We start from the raw sequence: 19,092 nt of genomic DNA on the forward strand, positions 1-19,092 counted from the left end.
TATTTTTGTCCCTTTGGAGCCTTTTGACTTGCAGACTTTGCAGTATTGGTCTTTTTCTTTTTACTGTAACCAGTAATATTAAAACGTTGCAGAAATGAATTAGACAATGATGTGCCTTTACTATCGTGGATAAATCTTCCACGGGCGAATTTTTGTTGGCTTGACTGGCTTCCTTTGAAGTCTTTCCCCCATCTTTCTGACGGAGTAGGTGTGAACTGAGATAGGTGTAGGGCCGGGGAATACCGTGTTAGGTAGGTAAGTTGTTTCTATGGTTTAGCAGGACTACAGTAGGAGATGGATTCTATCTTACAAACAGTTTACATGGCGAGAGAGATACAGAGAAGCGATTATATCAATTGTAGGAACGAGGGATTCCCATATGATACCTACTACAATCATTTCAATCATTGATAATATTGGGTCACCCAAAGTTTCTGAACGTTGAAATAGGGTTGCCACAATGACGCATTTGTCGACAGCAGGTGTAACGAATTCAATGTAGTTTTGGATTAGGTCATACTAGAAAATGTATCCACGTTTCACTGCAGGGATTGAATATATTAGTCGGAATAGGAATGAATAGTTTCTACATAGAGTAACTAAAATGACGGTACAGTACCCAAGAACCAATAAAAGCAACATTCATTTGCAGGTCGTATTGCGCCATCAATATCATACTCATAGTTTCAAGCAATCAACCCATTCCATGTGGGAAAAACACAGATAAAGGAAAACACAAAAGTAGAAGACTCAATATTTTAGCATTCGGCAGGAATAGCAAGCTTGCGAAAAAAATTGTTAAACCATCTCACAAATTCAATCGCCAAACGTTATACTATAACCCAAGACAAAAGGAAAGCATATAGTTTGTTTACAAATCAAAACGAAGCACTGCTATAGTGTGCAACTGAAAAAATGCTTCTTAATGCGGTTTTGCAAGAAATGAATGCAGTAAGAAAACAACCCAGAAAACACCCTATTAATCTTTACCACCTCAATCTCACTAAATAGAAGCATAAATGGACATGATTCCTCCCTAATTCTGTAATAGAAATTCTAACAAAGAATATGAGGCTCCAAAGGTGTTGACTTATCTTTGGCATAAATATGTACCCGCGTAAAGTAAGAGGTATCAACACTAATCAGAGAATCTGCTACTGTACCATCACAGTCGCTAATCCTGAAGAATAATGCATGTGTCGCTAATCCTTCGCCATCATACACTTGCAGCATGTAATTGATGCATCTGTTGTTGAATGAAATCAGTTGTTTGGCTAAAAAAATTAAAATTCAATGATATCCAATTTATGAGAAATCATGCAGAAGCAAATGTAAATGATAACGGAACCATAAATGCGAATGAGAAACACAAACTTGCCAAAAGAAAACCTAAAATAGCGTGCAAAGATACCCACAGCGTATTTTTTTTATTGCATCATCCATTTCGTAACACATTAAAAAAAAATTGTTTCTAAAAGCTTTGCTATGCTTATTAGGTCCTATGAAAAAGATTACGAAAAAAAATTATGAAACAATTACTGAAAAGACAGAATAATGGCCTAGTAATTGCAAAATACACTCCTCAACAATGTACATGAACATGCGAGTCAAAATTTTGAAACATTTGACAACAAAAAGAAAGAAGCAAAATCAGTAGAAAAGAAAGAGATGCTCACTCAAAAAGAAAGAAGAAACAATACCAGCCTTCTTCTCTGCGGCATCCAGAATTCCATTGTTGAATTAAATCACAGAATGGAAAAAACCCAGAAGAAATCATCACATAGAATTAAATCACCCAAGTAAAATTAGATCATGGACACAAAAAGAAATGAAGGCAGTTGTATTTGACTTAATCAGTGACTTACTGAATAACCTTCGAATCTGTGTCACGCATGCGTTCAACTTCAACTCCCATCCTCGTTGCCCCTATGATAAGCAAACACAAAGAAAAAGAAATTGACTTTAAGTTATAAGTTTAAACGCATTACCATTAAGGATATGCCCCTGTGATAGATGACCTATTACCTGTAAGATTTAACCTGGAACTTGCCTTCACAGGCGATTGCACTTGGCAGACAAATTCAGCTCTTGCTTCCGCTTCGGTATTGTAACAGAATAGAAGTGATCGCATTGCTTTTGAACCTGTTAAAAGACAGGAAATAAATGATAACTTACCTTTTTCATTATAGAATATAGACTGCTCCAATGGAAGTGGATGGGCAGTGACCACGCCATTTAGTGCCTCCTCCAAGACAGTAGCTGATACAGTGGTCTTTATTGGCACTCCGACTTTAGTGATGTGTAAAACATTGTTACATCATCAGGAATTCTTTCATAAGTTCGGAGAAGAGAAGAAAATTCTGATGAACAAAAAAGCAGAATAAACAAACAAAACATGGTACCAGTGTCTACACTTGGCCGTATTGGTTGCAGATTCCATTTTCCATCATAAATATTGAAGATGCTGCCTATCAGCTGTCCCTATGAAATTAGACGCTTACCTGAATATTCGTCAACAGCAACAGGGCAATATACAGCTTGAGAGTCCAAAGGTAGCCAATTAAGGGTACTTTTGATTCTGGAATTAAAACTCACAGCACCCAAACTTGAAAGATCTAGCTCCAAGCCCTAAACAGATTAGAGCACATTGTTGCTCTTTGCAACAATACAATCCTTTCTTTACAGGAAAACTAAAAGTAAAAAAAAAAAAACAAAATTATGTCAAACGACTAAGAAACCACAATTTTCTTAGACCATACACACAAACAAAAACCAAAAAGTTCAGAAAAGGAAAAAAAAATATCATCAGAGAAAATAACAACATGGAATTGAAAACCTATTAGTTACCAATTTTTGGTGTAGATTGCCAAGTCTCAATTTTTAATTTATCAAATTGATTAAAATTCCTCAATCTGTTGAATCTGACAGCCCCACCCCAGAACAGTAAACAAAAATTTTCTCAATCTCTTATATCTCACAAAGAGAAGCACAGGCATGTCAATTTCAGCTCTTACAACCGAAAGAAAAGATTAGGGGTTCTTAGTTTCTTACCAAAATCCATAAATTTGAATCAAATCTCTGCACCCCAGCTTGAGATCCCTTAGATATGACCTCCATGAACATAAATCTTATACATGCAGAACATTTTAGATGCAGTTGTGAGAAGGAGTGATCAACAGCGAGAGAAGAGGCGAGAGGCAAGACAGAGGTGTAATAAACTCAGTTAACATTTTGCAAGGCGAACCTATAGACTATTGATATTTATTCAGTTCCTAAACAACACACACTGTATGCAATTGTAGCTCAAACTAACTTTCAACATTACACTTTCCTCCCTCATAAGTGAAATTAAGCAAAAATTAGTAACAAAAAGCATTGTTCTAAAAATCCCCGCCTAGGCGCTAGGCGGTTGGCCATTATCCTAATTAATGCCTAGGCGTTTGAAAATTAAGAAAGGGCGCCTAGACCACCTAGGCACCCGCCCAAACCTGCCTAGGATCCAACTAGGTTGCGACTCACTTAGACAGAAAATAGATAGCTTTCATTTTGTTTTTTATTTTTTTTTAATAAATTGTAAAGGCTTATTGAATACTTAAATGAACACATATTATATGTTTGTTCTCCATGTTTTCATTATGTCCAATACTTCATAATATAAATGTCATTCTATTTTATAGTTTATGATGAAATTATATATATTTTAAGTATAAATAGACACTTATTTACACCAAATATAATAAATTTATTTAAATTTGCCTAGTCCGCTTAGGCGCCCGTCTAGCCGTCTAGAACATGTCAGTTTTCTCCAAAAGATATAGAGAGGGAGAATGTCCCAAATACTGAATTTGGGAAAAAGGAGACACTGCAAATAAGGAAGGACACCCCAGATGCTGATTCTGGGAACACGGAGAGGGTTTTCTGGGAAATAGCCCGATAAAGCATGACATTATTTTTCGAAAATTGATATTAGTAGGGAAAGCATAAAACTTGATGAATTAAATGAAAATTTTACTTCAACCCAATAAATATTTTTTCTTCAATAATTCATAGAACCCACTGTATTGTCACATACTACAGCTATGCTTCGGTCCAACACTAATTTTTTTTTATACGGCCTAAAACAAAAAAACCCAAAACTTCAAATTAAAAAATTAGACAAATAAATTTAAAATGGGTGAAGATTTTAGAGAGACAAAGTGAGAGAGAGAGAGAGAGAGAGAGAGAGAGAGAGAGAGAGAGAGAGAGAACCTTGAGCGAGGAGGCAATTGACGGTTTTGTTGGAGAACATCATTGCAGTTACAATTTTGTCAAGCTCGACACCAACAATTAAAAACAGATAGAACCATCAAAACGATCAAATAACACCTTATCCCTTATCAGTCATCTCAGGCATTGATTCTAGGAAGATTCTACACCACGAAGCACAACAAAATGTAATTTGACAAAACAAAAAAATGTATCCAAAATCTACACGAAAATATATTCACCATTATTACCTGAAGCTTGGCTGCTTTCTCTAAACCTTTCTGCTTTTCAATTCCACTTCTCTTGCCTGCCCAAATATCAAAAAATCGAAATTACTTTCTTTCAAAAACTCAGTAATTCACATAATTATGTCTACATTATACCCATTTCTGTAAGAATTTGAAATTAATTACATTTAAATATTACAAAGTATTGTATAAACATTGGGACAAAAACTTGGCAGCAACGAATGCAAAATCATTCACAACACAAAACAGAAAACATTAACTCACACAACATGATACAAACACACTAATTCATACAACATTGTAATCCACCATCCCATTTGTCAACATAACATACACAAAAAAAAAAACCCATCTTCCGCTTTTGAAAGCTATAATTATATAATTGAAAACAATATATAATAAAAATAGAAAACAGTGAACTCAAGATTAAAGGCAAACCAAAATTCAAGTGTTCATAGACGGATCAGCAATGAAAAATAACAAAGTTTTTTTAATTTCCTCTTGTAGCAATAGACGATCACCAAGCATTACACTCTAAATTTCAGTCAAGCTTAAACTGATATCCCATCTTTCCTTGTAACTCATCTTTCTTTTCATGGATATTAGTTTTTGTTTCTACATTTAAACAAAATGGTGGCATGAAAAACTCATTTTGCCAAATTAACAACCATTAACAAATAGCTTCTAGAAAAGTTCAAAGTGAATAAGATCATTTCAACCTTTAGCTCTAGAACAATTCATAAAAATCTACCCAAATATCAAAATTCCTGCACCATTCTTTGTGATATTGGAACACAAAATTAAGTTGTTTGATTTCAGGCAACCCTACTTCACCTCTATACATGGAAATGGTCCTATTTATGCTGCATCACACGTTAGCAAAACCATATATTAATTGAAAAGATAATCATCAAACTTAGCTAGCTAGTTGAATTATTTGTTAATTAAACGCACTCGTGGCTTGCAGATTGGTAGGCCATGCCAGAGGGAGAGAAGATGATCATGAGGGCAACTTCAGCATCGTAGAGGATAAAGAGGTCAACAACCTTCTTCAAAAGTCCATTTATGCGTTTGCAGAAGGTAACCTCTTAAGTCTCACAAAAAAAATAAAACCATCCTATTTTTTCACTACATAAACAACAAATCACAAAATTAACACTTGCAATGGTATACGAAACCAACCGTAAACGAAAAAGATAATGTTGAGAAAATAACCCAGATGAAGGCAGCTTTGGAGAGTTTAGAATCCAAGTATGGTATCAACAGCCAAGATATGTTCCTGTAATATCCTTTTATAGATCCAAAAGCAAATACAATCTGCACAATCAAGTTTCTTGTTATAGCCAAAAGAGAATAATAGTCTGCAAGGTAGTGCATCTCAAACATTAAATGAATAATTCAGGTAAAATGAAACCACAAAAGAACCCAGAATTTAAAGGAAAAATCTTTATAACTTAGCATCCTGACCGCTTTGGATCCAAAAACTTATAGCACAGAGAGTGCACTGCAATTTATCTCAGGTCAAACCCTAAACCTATCAAGGCAGCGTTTGTGATTTTTCTGTACTGAGTTATGATAAATAATAAAATCTAGCTATTAAGTTTCACATGCATGTGTCTCTGTGTTACATTCTTCTTCTCGCTACTTCTTTTTATTGGAATTATGTGTTGGTTGTTGCCTGAATAGAAATTTCAATTGGTTAAGCTTTGAGGGCTGGAAATAATATTTTCCGAGCAAGAAAACAGAGGTAAATAAATAAAACTGCCAATCGAGTGCAAGTTGTCCCCTGAGCAATTCTTAAGCCAATGTAATTGACTTCAAAATTCTTGGTTCTCTTCCGGCGCTTAAAGCCCGATATCATTATCTTACAAGAAACAAAGAAAGCATCAATTGATAGGAGGCTTGTGGCTAGTGTTTAGGGAAACAGGTTTAAAGAGTGGATTTATGCCCCTTCTCAAGGAAGATCTGGGGGTATAGCTGTGATTTGGAACACCAAACACATCTCAGTTATTGAATCTTTGGTTGGAGCTTTCTCTGTTTCCATAAAAATTAAGGCCCTCAATGGGTTGGAATGGTGGTTATCAGGTGTTTATGGTCCCTACAAAAATAGAGAGCGAAGGGAGTTCTGAGAAGAAATGGTTGGCCTTTACGGCCTTTGCGGACCAAGATGGTGTGTAGGAGGAGATTTTAACGTGGTGAGATTTGCAAATGAGAAATCAAATGGGGGAAGGATGACTACAAGCATGAGGAATTTTAACGATTTCAACCAAGATGCAAAACTTAAGGATCTGGAGTTGCTCAATGCTCAATTTACTTGGTCAAACTTCAGAGAAGAACCTGTGTGTCGGAGGTTAGACAGATTTTTGTTCTCAGTAGGTTGTGAAGAGATTTTTCCAGAGGTACGACAAATGGCTTTGGTAAGGGTCATTTCTGATCATTGTCCAATCCAGCTAGATACCAACAAGGTGAAATGGGGGCCAAGTTCTTTCATATTCGAAAACATGTGGCTACAACACCCAGATTTCAGGAACAATTTCAAACAATGGTGGCAGTCTAAGCAGGTGGACGGTTGGGAGGGTTATAAATTGTTGAGCAAGTTAAAAGCTATCAAAAGAAAGTTGCAAAGATGGAGTAAGGAGATTTTTGGTGATGTTGAGAAAGACATTAAGGAAGCTGAGGCTAGCATAAAGGATTTAGATAGGAGAGAAGGGTTGGAAGGGCTAGATGTTGCTACTAAAAGAAAGAGGGAAGAGTTACTTTTCCTTGTGGAAGATCTGGCTTATAAGGAAGAAGTGAAGTGGAGGCAGAGAGGTAAAGTGGAATGGGCTAAAGAAGGGGACGGTAATACTAAATTTTTCCATAGAATAGAAAGTGGGAGAAGGAAGAGAAACTATATAGAAAGGTTGGAAGCGGATGACGGGGGAATGGTAGAGGATGCAGAAGAGATAGAAAAACATATCATTAACTTCTTCAAGTACCTGTTTATTAGCAACGAAGAGGCATCTTAGGCCTCAATAAGTGAATCTGAGGTAGCTTGGCTTGAGAGGCCTTTTGAGGAATCGGAAGTTCAAAGAGCATTTTTTGATTATGGAAGGGATAAATCACCAGGACCAGATCGTTATTCCTTGCAAATGTTTCAACATTGTTGGGAAATCTTGAAAGTGGATATTTTGAAGGTCATGGAGGAGTTCTTTGAGACAGGGATAATAAATGCAGTGACAAATGAAACATTTATTTGTCTAATTCCGAAAAAGTCAGATTCTTTGAAGGTGACGGACTACAGGCCTATAAGCCTAGTTACTGGTTTATACAAAATTGTGGCGAAAACCCTAGCTTCAAGATTAAGGTTATGGGCAGCACAATCTCTCCACATCAAGGAGCTTTTGTTAAAGGTTGACAAATTTTGGATGTTGTCCTTATTGTAAATAGGGTGGTAGAAGAGGCAAGGCAGAAGAAAGAGGAGGGATTGGTGTTCAAAATCGATTTTGAAAAGGGTTATGATCATGTCGAGTGGAGATTTTTGGACGAAGTCTTACAAATAAACAATGTTTTAAAAGGCTCGCCTCAAGGCACGCCTAGGCGCCCTGTGAGGCTGGGCTTGAGGGTTGCCGTCTCTGTTTTGAGGGACTGGCGGAAGGCGCCGGAAGGCGTCGCCGGAGCCGCCTAGGCGCGCCTTAGGGGATTTTTTTTTTTTTTTTTTTTTTTAATACTCCCAAAATTTTGGGTGGGGTTTTAACTACCTCATACCTCTTCCTTGCACTATCATCTCTCTGCCTTGTTTTCTGATTTTTATTTTTTATATAAAGGATGTGTGTGCCGTGTGCGTGCATTGTTATATTGTGCTCATTGTGCTTTTCATCCTCTATTTTACATATATAATATAATATATGTATATATATGTGTGTATATGTATTTATAATATATGTGTGTGCTCAGGATGATTATTGATTAATAATCTTTTTTTTTAATATAATATATGTGTACGCTCAGTGTATATATTAAAAAATTTAGGTCCTATGAGGCTTCGCCTCACGCCTAGGCTGGGCTATCCCTCGGACGCCTCGCCCACGCCTCACACTTTTCATACATTGCAAATAAAAGGCTTTGGCAACAGATGGAGGAAATGGGTGCAAGGATGTCTAAGTTCTGCAAATTTCTCCATTTTGATCAATGGGAGGCGTAGGGGAAAATTTCAAGCTTCAAGAGGTTTGAGACAAGGCGACCCACTGTCACCTTTTCTTTTTACCTTATTAGTCGATGTCTTGAGTAGATTAATGGAGAAGGCTCAAGAAAATCATCTGATCAAAGGTTTATGCATTGGGCAAGAAAGGGTGGAGATTTCTCACCTTCAATTTGCTGATGACACCATTTTCTTCTTGGCGGAAGATGAGGAAGTTTGGAACAATTTATTAGAGGTGTTCAATTTATTTTGTACTGTTTCAGGGTTGAAAATCAACAAAGCAAAGTGTTCTTTGGCTGGAATAAACTCAGATTGTGAGAAATTAAAAAGGATGGCAGATTCTTGGGGTTGTGAGGTGGGTAGTTGGCCAATAAAGTACTTGGATCTCCCTCTTGGGGTTAGGCCAAGAGCACTTATGTTTAGGGATCCAGTGGTAGAAAAAATGGAAAAAAGACTTCAAAGTTGGAAGAATGCCTTCTTATCCAGAGGAGGCAGATTAACTTTGATTCAATCTGTTTTGGGAAGCTTGCCAATCTACTACATGTCCTTGTTCAAAATTCCTTGCGAGTTGATTGGACGCCTAGAAAAACTAATGGAAGGGTTTCCTTGGGAAGGGGTGGAGGAAGGAAAGAAAAACCACTTGGTGAAATGGGAGATAGTTATTAAAAGTAAGGAGGAAGGGGGTTTAGGTGTGGGGAATTTTAGGAAACAGAATGAAGTGTTACCGGCTAAGTAGTTGTGGAGATTCCCAAAGGAACCAAATTCTCTATGGCACAAGGTGATAAGAAGCAAGTATGGGCTGCAGGATAATGGGTGGAATGCAAATCCTCCGCTGCGGGGTTCAAGTCGCAGCCCCTGGAAAGATATTTCGTGTGGTCTCCAATTGTTTCTACAATGCTGCAAGTTTGAGGTGGGCAACGGGGAGAGGGTGAGGTTTTGGGAGGATGGTTGGTTGGAAGGGGGACCATTGAAAGAGCAATATCCTAGATTATTCTTGCTATCAAGAATGCACAACGAGAACATCTCAAGTTTTGTGGATCTTTCTATCAATTCTTTGAGCTGGAATTTTGATTTCAGGAGAAATTTGAATGAGGTGGAGATAGAAGAGGCGGCTAAATTATTACAAAAAGTGGAACATGTTCGCTTGTCTCAATCAAGAGCGGATAACAGAAGGTGGAAACTGGACTTATCAGGATTGTTCACTTGCAAATCCTATAGCTCTTTCTTGAGCAACAATGGGATTTTGCAACATTTTCCACCCTCCTCTCAAATTTGGAAATCAAAAGTTCCTCCGAAAGTCAAAGTTCTTGTGTGGCTAGTGGCTAATGGGAAGCTCAACACTTGTGATCAAATTCAAAGAAGAAGCCCTTTTATTTGTTTCTCTCCCCATTGGTGCAGTTTGTGTAAAGCTAAGGAGGAGAGTGTTAACCACATTTTTCTCCATTGTTCTTACACAATTCAACTGTGGTGGAAATTGTTTCAGGAGGTTAGAGTTAGTTGGGTCATTCCAAAGGGTTGTTTCGAGCTTCTAAGCACCAATTTTGAGGCTCTAGGAATTGGGAGGAAAGCTAAAGCTTTGTGGGGTTGTCTGGTGTCGGCAATTTTTTGGAACATTTGGTTGGAGCGTAACAAAAGAATTTTTGAGGATTATACTGGTGTAGGGGTAGCAAATCTATGGGGAAAAGTAAGATGTTGGGCAGCCTTCTAGGCTTCAGTTTCAAATGATTTTAAAGAATTACTCTCTTTCTCACATACTGTGGGATATGTTAGCAGCCGTAAAGTGATTTTGGTTGAGGTTTTGCTACTTATAATCAGATCCTTTAGAGAGATTTTCTTGTTTTGTTCTTGGTGGATTTCTTATCCACTTATGTGTAATTCCATTTTTTTAATAAAATGTTATAGTTTCTTCTCAAAAAAAAATAAAAAATAAAAAATAAAAAATCTTGGTTCTCTTCGGATAAATTTTTGGTTATTGTTTCTCTCTTTCATGCAAGCTTACATCAGTAAAGGAAGCCAGGAATTTTTACCTTTTACCTTTTACCTTGGGTCTGAGATACTCAAGTCGTGCGCTCTCCAAACGGTTCCAGAAAACAAAAAGCACCTTTTCCTGCAAAAGCACCAATATTCAGACATTTGCACAACTAATGGTGCACTTATTGAGTTCCCAACCTATAAGGATGCTAACTTCATCATATAGCACTACAGTTAAACACATTTCTTTCCGAAATTAAATTAAGAAAAAATCGACATTCACATGCCACAACAATTACACTGTTCCATGAAGTAAACTTACTATCGCAGCCAAATTGATACAAAACATGTAACTGTCCTTTCGAAAACAAAATTCCCCCCATTAATCATATACTCATTTAACACTCTATATACAGATTACAGAGTTTCAATAATTTTCCAGAGCCAAATACACAAAAGTAGGAAAATGAAGATGCAAAAAATGCAGAAAACCACCAAATACACATGGAATTTGGTTTGTCCAGAACCAAGAATAAGGCACACTTTTCCACAATTGTACAAATTTGGATTAAATCAAAGGCCACCAGAGTGGTAGTAGACATTCCGCATAACAGAGTTCCCGGTTAGGCCAAAGATGTAAACAGATACAAATCAATTCTAGGAGTTCAAAATTATCACATACTGGTGGTACATTGGGATAGCCACTGGGGAAGCAAACATCAAAGAAGAAGACACCATCATGGTAAGGAGTACCCTCCGCCCCAACACTTACAGCTCTCACACAATCCATTATTGCCTCATAAGCTCTAACAACTATTGTATCCGTGGATGTCAATGAAAAGGGGGTAAGCACATCTAAGTTTCTATAGTACAAACACCAATCCAACAACTATAGTCCATATATTCTCAACTCCAAACAAAACCAAATTAATTACAGCAGTCAGCATCATGAAATAGTCAGTGCAAAACATTTGATAAAAATGAATAGGCTAAGTATGGGAAAACTTCACTACCATTAATTCAAAACAGTTATTTAAAAGGATATTCAAAATAAAAAAACGGAAGAACTTGCCTGGCAAATCCTTCTCCAGGATCTTACACTCTTCCTGAATTCTCTTTGCCACAGACAGAATCGTCGGAGCTTGGGAACCGAATCCGCCATTGGGAACTGTTGCAGAAGTGATCGACGATCAGGACCACGTCATCTTCAAGCGGCTGCGGGCGAAGCAAGGTTGAGATAAACAACAAAGAACCACAAAGATTTGATCTTTATTAATTTAGTGAAAACCGCAATTCATATAAAACAACAGTTTCCACCAGAATATTCATTTCAGCAGCAAGCACAGAAATTACATATAAAAGAAAATTAAAATATTGAAGAAACAGAGGTAAGAACAATACCAAATCCGGGCCCACCGGGTCCTCCGCTGCTACTGCAGTGTAATCTGCTTCTCTGAGACCCATTTGTTCCGTTAAATCCGACGCTTTTGAGCTTCAAATCTGTGCGAACAATTCCAGAGCTTGAAGGGGTGCAGAGAAAAAGCTGCTGCTTCTGGGTTTAGAAAGCAGGGAAGAAAGTGCCAGAAGCTAAAACCCCACTAATCATTTTTTACTTCAGATTCTCAGATCCGCACTTTCTCGTTGTTTCTCCCCTTTTCTTGTTAGCTCAACAAAACAAATATCTTCTGAGTTCTCTTTCTCTCTCCGCAATTCCCACGCCCAGCTCCCTCGCCTGTGTCTGTCCTCAACCCAGTCTGATTGAGACCGACGGAACACCCCATCTGCGATGGTCGACACGTGACAGGGAGAAGCGGTTGCAACTTCGTAAATAAATCGAAATTTCCAATCTGAAGTGAAGAGGCGGTGACAGTTTTGTAAATAACTCAAAATTCACCCCAATTCAGTGTTTATTTGTACTTTTGGAGAAAATTTTCTTTTGAGGAAACATGAATGATCCATCACATGTTTTTATAAAAGAAGTGAAAAATTTAATTTTTTAAATTATTAACCACATGATGTACCATCTCGTATATCAATTATCTTGAAAATTTTCTTGTAGTTTTGATACAAGCGATACTAAGCGAGAGGAGATAGATACTAAGAAAGAGGAGATCGAAGATATGCATACGACTGCCCAAACGATAATTTATATGAATACGAACTCGATTGCCTGGTGCAATTTCAATATCACATATCCCTGCTCAACTCTGCCAATCTACATAGACGGACCAAAATTTGAACAATCACTTTTTAAACAAGCTGGAAAACTCACCCTTCTCCTGCATGGAACTAAGAATATCACAGCCCCCAAGCAGTTCTCCATTCACAAATATCTGCAGGAAAGTCGGCTGGTTACTATACTTCTTCAGAGTCTCCCTCAATCCACTACTATACTCATCGTCAAGCACATCAACGCTCTCATAATCCTCTGCGAAAATCCGCACAATGGGGCACTTCTCGAGCCGTTAATAAAGGCCACGACTTTGTTCTCTTTCACCAACCGGTCAATGAGTTCCTCCAATGGCGCTGTCAGCCGCACATTAGGACCGGGTGTTAGGCCGGAGATCGGGCTTCTTTTTCCTTAGTGGTGGCTTTCAGACCCATGTGGCGTTGCCTGATTCATTTCCCGGAGGAACCTTCCTGGTTGTTTTTATGTGTTATTCCATCCATGATTTTGAAGCTTCGTTAGAACCGCCCTATCTGGTTCATCTACTACCCCAACCTACAGTACAATATCATCACTGTTAGTAGAGCAATATCACATAGTTCCTTATACATTTATACTAGTTTTGCAGTAAAATCAACACCGATTAAACATTTCGATTCGATCCAATAAACTTCTATCCTGTAGGGGAAAAAAACACTTCTTTCACCAGAGTATGCATTTCCCACACAAATCAATAACAATGTGGATTAGGAGTATGCATTTCCAAAGCTCGAGCCTTGGTTGCGGTGTAGGGTTTGAGAGAAATGGAGGGAAAGGTGAGGGCTTTGGCGGGCAAATTGAATGAGGGTTAGCGTTATTTTGGGAAGAGTGAGAAGAGAAAAAGCGGATAGAGGGAGACGACTGGACCGGTTAGACACCAACAGATACTGTTGAGGTAAGGGATTCGAGTTTTGACCCGACCCAGCTGTTTGCGAGTAGCTAGTGGAGTTGGGCCTAGGAGTCCAGGACCTAAAGAAATAGATAACATTGAGCCCGTGTCAGTCAAGAATCAATCATTATTACGTGCAAAAGTTAAAATGTGTATTATTGAAAATGTTGATGGGTAGTGAATGCCCACAGTGTTTTGGTGGAGTTTTTCAATGCCCTCATAGATAGGCTTTTAACATTTGCATTGTTTATGACTAAACATTTACATTGTCAATTCCCATGACAGTTTGAAAACTGACTTTGAGAATTCAGGATGTCATTTGTCAAAAAGTATGTTGTAAATTTCAAATGTAGTAATACGAGTTGCTCTATAAATAGAGCACTCGACTGCAATCAAAACATATACAAGAAAATATAAGAAGAAGAGAAAGAGAGAAAAATATCAGTAACATCATCTATTCCTCTGCCTTTTATTTGTTATCCTCTTGTGCTATATTTTTAGTGTGACATTTAACATCTACCTTGCACCTACCATTAAAAAGGTTATCTTTCTAACTTTGACCTATTTATAACACGTTATCAGCACGAGTCTCTAAATATAATTATTCTCTCATCTCTCTTCGCCGAACAAAAGAAAGAAAGAAAAAATGTTTCCCCTAAGGTTTTTACTGCTCATCTTCTTCCTCTGCCTCAACTGCGCGGTATACCCTCACGATGAACTATTTGCTCTATGCCTGCTCTTAGTTCTCAATCTAACGGTTACATACATCTTTGATTACTTGTTTGGTGTAGAGATTGATTACTAACCCAGTATTTATTTATGTTAATTTTACTGCAACCCAAGATGGTGCGGTACAATCGCCCATTTTGAACTGCAAATTTATTCTTACTGCGATCCAAGACGGGGCGGTATCATCGCCTATCTTGGACTGCATATTTAATTTTACTGCAAATTTTAGGTGGAGTGGTATAATCACCCACCCTACCCTGCATATTTAAATTTACTTGCTGTTTAATTTCATTGCAATTTTAGGTGGTGCGGTATAATCGCTCACACTACTCTGCATATTTAATTTTCCTGCGACTTGAGTGGGGCGGAATACTCGCACATTCTATATTACATTATTTCAATGAGAATGGTGGGGTATAATCGCCCTCCTCATTCACCCTAAAAATCTCAAGCCAGAAGTTTCGAGTGCTTATCATTTTGGCCTGAATATCAAAATGAAAATTTTGTAAGAACCAGAAGTTCTAACATCATATTCCTCCAGGAATACATATTATTGCAAGTTCTTACACATCTCATTTTCTTTCAGAAAAGAAAATGGCGAACTTGGCGAATCTTGAATTTGCTGCCCTAGATATTACCGGAAGAATTACCTGACCTGGGTACTAGATACCAAGATCCATCTGGAAGCAGAGAATCTTGGAGATACCATCAGGGAAGAGAGCAACTCATCCTCTCAAGATCGGGTAAAGACCATGATTTTCATTTGCCGCCATCTTGATGAGGCGCTAAAGAGCGAGTACTTAACGGTTGAAGATCCGTTAGCTCTTTGGAATGCCTTGAGAAACAGATACAATCACCAGATAACGGTGATTCATCCAAGGGCCCGCTATGAGTGGACTCATCTGAGGATCCAAGACTTCAAGTCAGTGGCAGAGTACAATTCTACATTGTTCAGAATTACCTCTCAGATGAAGCTCTGTGGGGATATTATTACTGAGGAACATATGCTGGAAAAGACTCTCAGCACATTTCATGCCTCCAACGTGCTCCTGCAGCAGCAGTATAGAGCAAGAGGCTACACTGAGTACAACCAGCTGATATCTGTGCTCTTAGTAGCTGAACAGAACAATGAGCTCCTGATGAAAAACCATCATTCCCGACCTACTGGATCTGCACCATTCCCAGAAGTGAATGTTGATTCCCTCGAAGTGAACGCCACATCCTCTGGTGGTGATAATCATAAACGAGGACGTGGCCACAAGCGAGGTCGATGGAATAGGAAGGGCAAGAACCATGGAGTACAGTTTCACAACCAGGTTCCGAGGCATAATTCAGGCACGAGCTTCAAAAATGTGAATCGCCACAAAGACAAAGCTCATATGAACAATACTCCCAGGAACTCTGAAGGAGCCTACCATAGGTGTGGTGGCAATGGGCATTGGACGCGTACTGGTCGTACCCCAAAACATCTAGTGGATCTGTATCAAGCCTCCCTCAAGGAGAAGGGTGTCGAGACCAATTTTCTAGACCAGGCTAGACCTATGGATATACCTGATCCAGTGTTTGACTTATTAAGGCAGTTGAACACAACTCATCTAGATGTTCCAGACTTTATTGTGGAAAGGGGAAATGAAGTATACCGGTCTGATTGAATCATTGATGTACTTTTATTATGCTGAACTTGTAGTATTTCATATTAAATAAAAGTGGCATGTAAATTTCTTGTTATAACTTGCTTTTAATTCTGATTCTCTTACTCAGAGAACATGGATCAAAACTGTGGTTATTCTCAGAACATGAGAAATGGCGGAGATATTTGTCTTGTAGACAGTGCAACCACACATACAATACTTCGTGATCGAAAGTATTTCTCAAGCTTAATACTTACAAGAGTAGGGGTAACAACAATATCAGGACCTTCAGATGTAATTGAAGGTTCAGGGAAAGCCCAGATTATGTTACCAAATGGAACAATATTGTTCATACAGAATGCATTGTGTGCTACTCGATCTACTCGAAATTTGTTGAGTTTCAAAGACATACGTTTAAATGAATACCACATTGAAACAAAAAGTGTATAAAATGTGGAGTATCTATGCATTACCTCCAATGATACCTAGAAGCGTATATTGGAAAAGTTGTGTGGTATGTCGAGTGGATTGTATTATACATACATAAGGACAATTGAATCACATACTATCATGAACCAGAAGTTCATTAATTCAAAAGTTTACATGATGTGGCATGACCGTCTGGGCCATCCAGGATCTACCATGATGCGTAGGATCATTACCAACTCTAATGGACATCCATTAATGAGCAAACACATTGTTGTCTCAAATGATAACCCTTGCAAAGCTTGTTCTCAAGGGAAGTTGGTAATTAGACTATCTCAACTAAATGTTGATGCTGAATCCCCACTATTTCTGCAAAGAATTCAAGGGGATATTTGTGGGTCTATTCAACCATCATGTGGACCATTTCGATATTTTATGGTTTTGGTTGATGCATCTACCCGATGGTCACATGTTTGTCTCTTGTCTACTCGGAATGTAGCCTTTGCGAGACTTCTTGCTCAGATAATTAAGTTACGAGCACAGTTCCCAGATTATCCCATTGAGTCAATCCGACTTGATAATGCTGGTGAATTTACGTCTCAAACCTTTCATGATTATTGCATGACATTGGGCATTGATGTTGAACACCCTGTTCCTCATGTCCATACTCAAAATGGTTTAGCAGAAGCATTGATCAATCGACTTCAGTTAATAGCTCGCACTCTGCTTATGAAAACCAACTTGCCAATCTCTGCATGGGGACATGTCATCTTACATGCTGCATCATTGGTTCGATTGAGACCTATAGCCAGCCATCAATACTCTTCAGTACAACTCGTGTTTGGACATCAGCCAAACATTTCCCATTTACGAGTTTTTGGTTGTGTTGTTTATGTGCCTATTGCACCGCTGCAACGCACTAAAATGGGACCTCAGCGTAGACTGGGAATTTATGTGGGTTTTGATTCACCATCTATCATTAGATATTTGGAACCCTTGACAGGTGATATGTTTACAGCTCGTTTTGCTGATTTTCACTTTGATGAGACAATTTTCCCGTCGTTAGGGGGATAAAAGACCGTTCCAGAAGAATGGAAAGAGCTGACATGGGTTGTTCCTACCTTGTCTCATTTTGATCCTCGCAGCATTCAATGTGAAAATGAAGTGAGAAGGATCGTTCATTTTCAAAGCATTGCCAATCAAATGCCATATGCATTTAATGATGCTATGAAAGTGACAAAATCACATATACCAGCTGCAAATGCACCTGCAAGAATTGATGTCCCTGTTCGACAAAATAAAGTGGTAGTGAATGATTCATCTGGTGCACGCCTGAAACGTGTTAGACCCCAAGGTTCAAAAGATTTAGCCCCTCGAAAGAGAAAGTCGAGGGCACAACTGAATCCAAATGAAATCATTTAGGAAGAGAAAATGAATGATACATCCACAATTCATGATTCTGGACTTCCAGAAAAAGAAAATGTCCTTAATGAGACATATGTCCATGAAGAGACAGAAGTACATGAAAGCGAAGAAATCTCCATAAATTATGCATGTACAAATGAATTGTGGAATCGGAATGAAATAATCATGATATGTTTGCATTCGTAGTAACCACTGAAATCATCTTAAGTAATGATATTGAGCCCCGCTCTGTTGATGAATGCAAACAGAGACAGGATTGGCCTAAGTGGAAACATGCAATCTAGGCAGAATTAAATTCCTTGGAAAGGCGGAATGTTTTTGGACCAGTAGTCCAAACCCCGCCTAGTGTAAACCCCGTGGGTTACAAATGGGTATTCACAAGGAAACGCAATGAGAAAAACGAGATTGCAAGATACAAAGCACGACTCGTTGCACAAGATTTTTCTCAAAAACCTGGAATTGATTATGAGTAGACATACTCTCCTGTAATGGACGCAATTACGTTCTGTTACTTAATAAGTTTAGTGGTTTCAGAAAGACTTGACATGCGACTTATGGATGTCATCACTGTGTATCTATATGGAGAATTAGATACTGACATCTATATGAAAGTTCTAGAAGGATTTAAGTTGCTTGAAACAAGTAACAAACCACGAGGTATGCTCTCGATCAAATTAAGGCGATCATTGTATGGTCTGAAACAATCTGGATGAATGTGGTATAATCGTCTCAGTGAGTATTTGATCAAAGAAAGGTATATCAACAATGTCATTTGCCCTTGTGTGTTCATTAAGAAATCCAATTCTGGATTCGTTATAGTAGCAGTATATGTTGATGATATGAATCTAGTTGGAACTCCTGAAGAGCTCAATAAAACTGCTGAATATTTGAAAAGCGAATTTGAAATGAAAGACATTGGAAAAATAAAATATTGTCTCGGCATGCAGATCGAGCATTATGCTAGTGGAATTTTGGTCCACCAATCAGCTTACATTGAAAAAATTCTGAAGCGATTTGGTATGGACAAGACTTATTCACTCAGCACGTCAATGGTCGTTCGTTCTTTGGACATTAAGAAAGATCCATTCCGTCCAAAAGAAAATGATGAACTGGTCTTTGGTCCAGAAGTACCATATCTGAGT

At 38.1% G+C, this 19,092-nt stretch overlaps 2 protein-coding genes and 1 pseudogene across 6 annotated transcripts; 1 reads left to right on the plus strand and 2 right to left on the minus strand.

Moving 5' to 3' along the window:
* Window positions 1-77: 77 nt before the first annotated feature.
* LOC137723504 (uncharacterized) lies at window positions 78-12,424 on the minus strand. 5 transcript variants are annotated; one of them, XM_068462701.1, is made up of 11 exons: window positions 12,046-12,424; window positions 10,701-11,859; window positions 5,709-5,810; window positions 5,448-5,621; window positions 4,497-4,552; window positions 2,502-4,409; window positions 2,026-2,360; window positions 1,866-1,926; window positions 1,677-1,712; window positions 1,164-1,246; window positions 78-542 (listed from the first exon to the last, which is right to left on the minus strand). In XM_068462701.1, the coding sequence occupies exons 7-11, from the start codon at window positions 2,129-2,131 to the stop codon at window positions 520-522; spliced, it is 309 nt and encodes a 102-aa protein (XP_068318802.1). In that variant the 5' UTR covers window positions 2,132-2,360; window positions 2,502-4,409; window positions 4,497-4,552; window positions 5,448-5,621; window positions 5,709-5,810; window positions 10,701-11,859; window positions 12,046-12,424; the 3' UTR covers window positions 78-519. The 5 variants fall into 5 exon arrangements, with proteins under 5 accessions (XP_068318802.1, XP_068318798.1, XP_068318800.1 ...); XM_068462697.1 differs by lacking the exon at window positions 78-542 and having other exon boundaries at window positions 561-1,246; XM_068462699.1 differs by lacking the exons at window positions 78-542; window positions 5,448-5,621 and having other exon boundaries at window positions 561-1,246.
* A 463-nt stretch (window positions 12,425-12,887) lies between these two features.
* LOC137722088 (bifunctional monothiol glutaredoxin-S16, chloroplastic-like) lies at window positions 12,888-15,177 on the minus strand (annotated as a pseudogene).
* Window positions 15,178-15,220: 43 nt separating this feature from the next.
* LOC137722089 (uncharacterized) lies at window positions 15,221-16,120 on the plus strand. The gene has a single exon (XM_068461073.1). It carries the CDS (start codon window positions 15,221-15,223, stop codon window positions 16,118-16,120), a length of 900 nt encoding a protein of 299 aa, XP_068317174.1.
* Window positions 16,121-19,092: the final 2,972 nt, after the last annotated feature.

The sequence above is a fragment of the Pyrus communis genome, chromosome 17 (genome assembly GCF_963583255.1).
Source record: "Pyrus communis chromosome 17, drPyrComm1.1, whole genome shotgun sequence".
Taxonomy (NCBI): domain Eukaryota; kingdom Viridiplantae; phylum Streptophyta; class Magnoliopsida; order Rosales; family Rosaceae; genus Pyrus; species Pyrus communis.

Coding starts and splice junctions, on each gene's coding strand:
- LOC137722089 (XM_068461073.1), top strand. CDS start 15,221: ATGATTTTCATTTGCCGCCATCTTGATGAGGCGCTAAAGAGCGAGTAC.
- LOC137723504 (XM_068462699.1), bottom strand. CDS start 2,131: ATGCGATCACTTCTATTCTGTTACAATACCGAAGCGGAAGCAAGAGCT. Junction 1,713..1,865: donor ACAGATTCGAAGGTTATTCA/GTAAGTCACTGA, acceptor TGGATGCCGCAG/AGAAGAAGGCTGGTATTGTT. Junction 1,247..1,676: donor TGTTTCTTCTTTCTTTTTGA/GTGAGCATCTCT, acceptor ATTCAACAACAG/ATGCATCAATTACATGCTGC.